This window comes from Argopecten irradians, chromosome 9, assembly GCF_041381155.1.
Source record: "Argopecten irradians isolate NY chromosome 9, Ai_NY, whole genome shotgun sequence".
Classification (NCBI taxonomy): domain Eukaryota; kingdom Metazoa; phylum Mollusca; class Bivalvia; order Pectinida; family Pectinidae; genus Argopecten; species Argopecten irradians.
Genome location: NC_091142.1, coordinates 11,432,855 through 11,442,033, shown reverse-complemented (window position 1 = coordinate 11,442,033; position 9,179 = coordinate 11,432,855). Strand labels below are relative to the sequence as shown.

The window sequence follows — 9,179 nt, the reverse complement described above, 5'->3', positions numbered from 1 at the left end:
GATAAAATATTACATGACGATTATTTTAATCACCACTATCATACACCTAGCCTTATAGACACTGACTATATCTTGATACTGAAGCAAACACCACTCTGATCATATATAATCTTAAAGGAAGGGAAGGGAACTGAATTTTTTTTTTCTAAAGTTTAAAGCGAATAGTCGGACAAACAAAGGCTAAAGTCGGTAAAAATGGTGTTAATATATCCAGTATAAATTCTTATGAAATAGAAAAATAAAATCTCCCATCAAAATCGCTCTGAATGCGAAGAAATTGATATATATTATAGGAATCCTAATACGTCTTCCCGACCGCGGGCTTTCAGTGCAGTTCACTCTTAACGTCCGTGTTGACATATCCAGGCAGCCTCGTTTTCAAAAAGTTAGACGAATTTATATTTAGAACTGTGCTAAATTTACACGGGCTTCCCCATAATTTCAATGGTCAAAACTGGACACCGTAAGCAGATCTTGACCATCATTATGGTATACAAGGACTTTTTGGAAGGTCAAAGAACGCATTTAGACTAGTTTCCTTTGCCCGACTATTCGCTTTAATTTTATGTTCCTATTGTGTAATAAATATATCTATCACATAACTGACTACTACGCCATGTTATACATATCGTAAGACAGACGTGTGATAATACTATTTTGACTAGCCTGATTTCGCCAGTAATCATTGATAAATATAATCTAACATTCGTGGCTACGTAATATGAAATGTATTGCACACGTAAAATATTAATTATAAAAGCTGGTTGCATATAGGGTAATTAAACTCGTTTATTAATTTCATATTACATAGCCACACATGTAAGATCCTCTATATATTGATGACGGAATCAACAGTTTCAAACCTATTTAAAGCAATTGCTTACAAAATTAAGAACATTAAGAAGTTACCTAATTGTACAATGTAGTGCATATGGTTTCATGTGGAAAATATTTCCACTTTATTAGGGCTCGATTTCCGTTGATAAACGATGGGGTTTATAATCACGTGATCTCTCGGTTTATACCAACCAAAACATTGGTTGTTTACTGGTAAATATTAGACGCCTATAGTTTTGTTTGTTTCTAAAAGAATGGTTTAACGTTGCCAATGGTCTAATCTAAAGAGTACTACAATTAAATGCCCAATGGCAAGTACGGAAAATTATGAGATCTATCATTTAGTCCTTTGACGGTTCTCTGAAAGTTTTATGAAATAAATTGTTCATTACGACTTTTCTATTCTAATAACGATTCTGTTGCTTTTCTTTCAGATCATAGTATGAAACCGATGAAGCAAGTTAAGATTTGCGTATGTGTCGCATGCATATGTGCTCTATTGTTTCACATCGGTTCCAACATGGAGTCTATCACTCATATGGTACGTGATCAGCTAACATCAAGATATGTTGAACCTATCAGAAATGAAGCACCGCTGATCACATTGTTCACATCCTGGAGAACATTCCCGGACAGGTATAAGGTCTACAACAACACCTTACGTAACTGGCTGACGCTACAACCTCATGTAAGACTCCTACTATTTAGCGATGAACACATTCCGAATAAGTATAAACAGTTAGGGTGGACTGTTATACCTTTAAAACATCAGATTAAAGGACATGCCGTTTTAAAATATATGTTCTTAGAAGCTATGGAATTGGTACAAAATTCGCAACTGTACGGATTTTCTAATGGGGATTTACTGTTCACAAGATCCTTGATCGATAGTTTACTGGCTATAACTACGTCACCCTTACTTAACAATAGGACGTACATGGTAGTGGGCCGCCGGATGAACACCCCCAATGTCACACGTGAAGAAGCAAGCTCATGGGAAAATATTGTAAAGGCATCGAAACGAGGTCAACTGATGCCAGCTACTTATGGCATTGACTATTTCTTCACTACTCCCAAGTACAATTGGCAGTCTGTACCCGATGTTCAAATAGGAAGATATTACTACGACAATTGGGTAGTTTACGACGCTCGGAGAAGGGGCTACAAAGTGATTGACGCCACTGGCAGCCTTTTGGCCGTCCACCAAAATGCACCTTATCCGAAAGATCGGGTAGCGGGAGATAACAACATCGGCTTTATCAACAATACAAAGATGCTGATGAAGGGGGTTGTTCCGTGTTGCGATTTCCATACCATATACATTAACCGAACAGCTCAACTCGAAAAGAGTAAAAGCATACCCATGTATTGTGCCCTTTGATTTACTCAGAATCGTCCAAAGCTATGTTATCATTATTGTTTTAAGAATAAATAAATTTACATTTTAATGACTGTAAAACAATATTACTGCATTAAGTTGATTAGTAAATCGACGCTATGTAACGTACATGTTAAGATGTTTCAAATCTTGTTCGTAAGACAAGAACATTCTATATCTCGAGATCGTGACATCACATTGCTAATAACGTCTCAATTGAAAGTCTTTTAATTAACGTGTCACTTACGATGAAGTAGCTAACCGTAATAAAAATCATAAAAAGTGATGAAATATATTTATAACTAGGAACAGCTAATTTTCAGCGCGATGTCAATTTTGAATATTTTTCGCACACTGAATTCACGTGGTCATCATTGTAGATATACAGAAGTGCAGTCGAATGAAAGTCTTTTGATAATGGGATACACGTCATTTAAATATGTCGCACGACAAAACTCTTTTGATACAATGCTTTCTGGCTCATCGCTATAATTATCTTCCTTCCAGGTCAACTTTGTATGAATTTTTCCATATATACTTGTTATCACCGTTTTGTTGAACTTTTTCGTTAGCTTTTTTACATTCTGAAGTGTTTCTGCCTTTTCACCTTCCCGTGCTAATCGCCCCATCCTCAAGTTTTCAAGTTTTTAATTTCGGTAACGGACGGGATACAAAATCATGTTAGTATACCTAGCTATGGATACGATTTTGCAGCAGGGATAAATCAAAGGAATGATGCCCAATCGTCTTAACGGCCTGACAACCTTGGCAAGAATGAACAGGAAAAGAATAAGTAGGTTTTTAAATATGATGACTTTTGCATCCATCTTTGACAGACAGGCAAATGGTTTCTGGAGGGTATAAAAAACTACACTTTATAGGAAGATTCTCTTTCTTAAAATTCTTGCAACAGTTAAGTGTACAAGACCTTTTGAGGCCATTTTAGATTTAGGATCAACAATCAAAAATGACACTTGGTCAGGATCATTTCTGGCAAGTTTGAACTACATGTAAATCGCACTGGTAGAACTTGAACTTAAGAAGTTAACATTGTGTGTTCAAGATGGCGGCCAAAGCCCCCGTCCTGGATTTCAGATCTAATCAGCTAAATTTCAATTGTAGAACTTGAGAAGTTCAAAATGTGTTGTCAGGACAGCCGCCATGGCAGTCATCTTGAATTTCAGATCCACTCTAAATCAGGATTACTTTATGCAAGTTTCATCTAAATCGCAATGGTAGAACTTGAAATGTGTTCTCAAGATGGCTGCAATCTTGGTTTATAATATATCATAAAATTTTTGAATAGAGCCGAAAAATAATAAGTCGTTATCGGAACCAAGTCTGGAGTTTCGAAGGATAATTGCTGGCAAGTGTCAGACATTCAAAATGTGTTTTCAAGGTGGCAGCCATCTTGGATTTTATCGACTACTAGGTAGAGACTATACACTGTATTTTTAAAAAAAGCGATACATAAGAAAACGGTTTATCAACAATTTCAAAACAAAACAATGTTGTTGGTTTTTTTTCAAATATTGTATTTTCATTTCATAAATTAAAATATACAAAGAGGAATTCATGATTTACAATACTGTATTTACTTCTAAAAAATATCAAGCAAATATTATTATCTTACAATATTGAAAACATAAGTACAATATATGTTATTATCTTACAATATGGAAAACAAAAGTACAATACAATCACTATTTCTCTGGAATTTCTATATTGGCAAGCGTTTGTTTAGGTGTTTTACCAAAAACAACAAAATAACAGTAATGTATATTCACAATCACATTACTAAAACCAACTGCCACCAACATATCAGAATGCACCAAACCATCAAAGGTATCAATAAATAAATGAATTATGTATGTATGAAGTTCAAAATTATTTAAACAGATATTTATCGTTCATGTAATTTTTGAAAAATGCACATGATACATATGTTTGTATTCAAAATCAAGATATAATTTCAATTTTGAAAGAAAAAAATCATACTTGATGGTCATCATGATTTTTATCAAACAATAAAAAGGTTCAAGTGATTATAAAAACAAAAAGTAAAAATAAGAAAAATCCTGAGAAAGACTATTTTGCAATAGATATATATTATATTAACTTATATTGAAATTTACAAAAAAAAAATATGGCTATCTATGTATAAGCGAAGTAGATACGGTATCCTGGGACAATGCAGCCGTTACAGCTGTTATTTTAGACAAATTGATTTCACCTTGAGTAAGACAAATTGACTTCACCTTGAGTAAGAGCTCTAAAACTCAACCTCGTAATTATACGAGTATATAGTGATAATCAATGGAGATATATCCTCCATTTGAACTATTATGTAATTTGTATGTGATTGTTTTTTTTTTTTTTTTTTTTTTTGGTTTTTTTTTTTTTGGGGGGGGGGGGGGTGTTCCAATAAAAAGTTAGTGACTTTGTTTTGACTCTATAATACTTAAGTCAAACTTAAATTGAACATCGTTTTGTTAATATTATATATATTTTCTAACAACACGTTAGCGACTTTTTACTTGAAAATGAACGCAATCGTGTCCATAATCAATGAGAGATAGCCATCCAAACGCTGACCATGTGTTTTTATAATCTAATTTCTAACAATTAGTAAGAGATTTTTTAAACTTTGACCAAATAACACTGAATAAATACTTAGTCCATAATCAATGGAAATATATAGCCATTCAAATGCCATATTTTGTTGTTGTTTTTATTATTATTATCATATCCATTTTCTAAGAAAAAGCTAGCGATTTTTAAATTTGGTCCGAAAATGGACTCAAACTTGTCCATAATCCAAGGAAAGATAACCATTTAATGATATTGATAAATGATATTTTTCCATTTTCTTTCAAAAATCTTAAAAATTGTCACCCGATAATACAGAACGTGTCTCTATTACCCTAGTACTGTATACTTGTACTAAGTACTAAGTTGGACGATAATCATCAAAAACACAAAACTAACACGAGTTCTATCTAATATTGTTATCATAGGCACATTGACCTTATATCTGATTGTCTATACGTTTGTGACGTTTGCCAATCAAAAGTACGACACAAATGGAATTAAAGTCTTAAGAGTCCTGATACATGTAGCCTTCAGGCTGACAGATAACGGACAAACAGTTGGACGGACGAATAGAGACTGAAATATCAAAATAATTGTTTTAGTTCAAAACATTAGTTTAAGTATTACTGTAGTACCATAGGACATGCAAAAAAATCAGTTCTGTATTAATTATATCGAGGGTTCGACAAAACTTCCCGCGTGCTCAATTAAGTTTCTCAAGCGCTAAACAAAACTTCTCGTGCGCTCAAAAGAAACACCTCGAACACTCGACATGGCATATCGAGCATCCGACATGACTTTTTTTTCTTGAGCATTCAACAGGACTTCACATGCACCCGCCAAGACTTCTGCTGAGTGATCGACATTTCACCTCGAGTCATTGGGATAACCCCGCATATGATTGACATATCATTTCAAGTACGTGATAACCCCTTGAATGCACGAAATATTGCATCAACGCTCAACATATAATATGCCGAAACACCACACCGAACCCTAACTCTAATCAGTTCCTACTTAACATCACGTCTTTGGCACTTCACATAGTATCACAAACACCCGGGATATCATCTTTAAAGCTCGACAGAACTTCTTGTGTGCTTGACATATCATCTCTTGCTAGAAACAATATGTTGAGCATTCAAGAAGCAGAATATGTCATGGGCTCCAGAAAATATATCAAAATATAATCTAGAGAACACAACATAAATGATAAATAAATAACATCTTCGATGCCAGATATGGTAATTCTGTGCTTGAAATTATATATCAGGCACTTAAGATGTTATGTTGAGGGCTCCAGATATATCGAGGTTCGACTACTAATATTCTACTATTATATCTCGCATAGTTATCGCTAAAGCTTTTCGCGAAATGCAATGAGTATCAAAACCTAACAAGAGGGCATGTATTGCTCACCTAACACCCCCCCCCCCCCCCCCACACAAAGCTTCTAGAAAATTTTGGTAACAAACTTACAATCTATGAAAAGTTCTCGGACAAGTATCGATCTAAATATGATTTATCTCTGCGTACCTCTTAGTATTAGGCCCCGCACTTACTGTCCCATGGTTTCAGATCCAAGATTAATGCAATCGTTGATATTCCCTTCCCCAATGATGTTTCTGGCCAATTTTAGTTACAAATTTACAATCCTTGCAGAACTCTATAACTAGTAACGATTTAAAGAATTTGTCTACCCCTTTTTGGTCCCGCCCCTCCTATACCAGAGAGTCAGAGCCAATATTTTTACAAACTGTATATTCCTGCTTCCTTCTCTTCCCCCTCCCGAAATCCCCCATCCCAAAAATATTACCTCTATGCAAAATTATATGACGATTTACCTATGATTACACCTATTGTTTCCTATCACTGCCCCAGAGGACTCAGACCCAAGATGTATAGAAACTCTCTTTGTCTACTTCAGCGAAATTTTATCATAATCCATTCAGAACTAGCAGCGATTTATAGGAAATGTTGACGGGCGGACAGACGGACATACACCGCGCAAGGGTATAAGCTTAGCGACCATTCGGGGGAGATTAGCTAAAACCCTTTGCATTTACTAAAATATTCTGGCGTGGATATAGAGAATGCGAAATAAGTAAACATCGCAACGTCACAAATAATTATATTCTTACAGAGTAATTATCTGGAGCGCTCAATAACATATTCTTGAACACTGCGTATAATGTCGAGAACATTCAACAGTATATAATATGTTGAACGCTCAAAACAATAAGTTGAGTGCTCAAGATTTAAAAGTCGAATATAACAAAACACTCCAGACAGTTGTCAAGCTCTCGAGATAAAATGTCAAAATGACTTTTCGAGCGCCAAACACAATATCTGGAGTGCTTGAAAATTATGTGGAGCGCAGGACATTATTTCTCCGCCATTAGACATCACTTCTTTAGCGCTCGGCATGTAGTGTCTAGCACTGAAGCAGTTATGCCAAATGACCGAGGGTAATGTCAAAAACTGGAAAACAAATACAAGAAGTACGGCTGGAGAATAATTTAATCTTACATGGGTCTGTCAAGTAGACAGGGATATCTTAATCCGAGTGAAAGAAGGTTGAGATATCTCTGTCAATCTGACAGACACATGTTATATCTTTTTTTGTCCCATACTCTAACGAAATATAAAAAAATATTCAGAAACATTTTCAAAGCGCCACTTTTATAGGAACGTCGCAATGTGTCAAAATAAATGACGTCGTTGATAATAGTCGACTCGTGTATTAATGACGTCACGTCATTGTCTACCGCGTGTGAGTTATCTTTTCTCTAGAAACTGCGTGATTAATAGAATATCACACAGGTCTGTCAAGTGGACAGGGATATCTCAACCCGAGATTTTGGCTTGTCAACCCAAGGTTTGCCGGCCAACATCTTTCACAAATATTGAGATATCACTGTCTACTAGACAGGTCCATGCTAGATTCTTTTTCTCCCATACTATAAAGAAGAAAAAAAAATGTAATTTCTATTGCTTTCCAGTTTTTTCGCTGCACCATTACCACAAGGACGTCATTATGCGTCAAAATTGATGACGACATCGACAATGCACGCCGCATATATTGAGGACGTCACGTAATTACCTTGCATGTGTGAGCTGTCTTGCATCTTATTCCTCTTTAAGATAAAATTTCCATTCACACCCCCCAATAATATTATAAGATAGAATGTCACTATAAATCACGGGATATCCATGTAAAGTGTAAAAGAAAACCCTGTCAAATAAGGGTGAAATAAGCATCCCTTGCTGATTCCTGTGACATAACGATTTCTAAAACATTTCAGAGAAAGAAAAAAACTGCGATTGCTTTTATTTTATCCTTATTGATAATAAAATAGCAAATGTTGAAAAGGGTTTTCTCGAGACCTTGACCTTTATTATTTGACTTGAAAATGAAAAGATATATGATGATTATGTCTACATGTACATGTTACATGTGAAAATATATGAGGACATTTAGATGTCAAGTGTTGATTGCAATTTTCTGTAAACAGTTATTGTGATATTATAATAGATACCCACTCATCCATCCTCTCTTAAGGGGATAATCTGTGGAAAAAAACGACGTATTATGTTCATGAGACTGCACGGTCACCCGAATTCTGATATACTTAAAGGTAATTCATTTTCCCCAATAAGGTACCAACACTGTATTGTCAGTCAATATGTGTATACTATATATTTCTATTTCAAATAATGATGAAAGTCATACTCAAAAATATTTTTTTTTTTAAATCTTATCTGAACACTTCAGGCCCATTCCTTCGATCCCTTGGGCTTGGTATGACCCAATTAGTTGATATACTGTCATTTGTTAATGATAATCCAAACATTGTTTGACTAAATCCATAGTCAATAAACAAAAGAATAACAAACTTTGGTAAACTTAACCTCTCACACGCTTGCCTAGCGGTTACATGTAGATATCCTGACTTAATACTACAAACCGTTAACCTCTGTCAAGTTCGAATCCCGTGTGGGGTAGTTACCAGATACTGACCGCTGGTTTTCATTGGGTATTCAGATTTCCCTCCGCCACATAAACCTGGCATATCCTTAAATAACCCCGACTGTTTCGCCGTTAAACTACCAAAAACCATAACAAAACCCTCCCCATGTGAAAATATTGAGTATCAAGGGAGCATGCAATTCACATTTCAGTTCAAGATTTAAAACTAAAATCAGTTTGTTTCTTTTGGTTGTGACCGACAAGCCATATTTACAATTTCGATTGATCTTAGGTAAATGCAAGTTTCTATGAATTTGGTTGAGTAACTTGAATTCATTTTTTTTTCCAATTATGAACAATTGAAGAAACGAGCAAATGACGACTATGTGCAAATGTCAATCA

At 35.0% G+C, this 9,179-nt stretch overlaps 1 protein-coding gene across 1 annotated transcript; it reads left to right on the top strand.

The window, feature by feature from the left end:
- The first annotated feature begins 1,276 nt into the window (after positions 1–1,276).
- Positions 1,277–2,233, top strand: LOC138330830 (uncharacterized). Its single transcript, XM_069278337.1, has one exon. The coding sequence runs from the start codon at positions 1,280–1,282 to the stop codon at positions 2,216–2,218; it is 939 nt and encodes a 312-aa protein (XP_069134438.1). The 5' UTR covers positions 1,277–1,279; the 3' UTR covers positions 2,219–2,233.
- Positions 2,234–9,179: the final 6,946 nt, after the last annotated feature.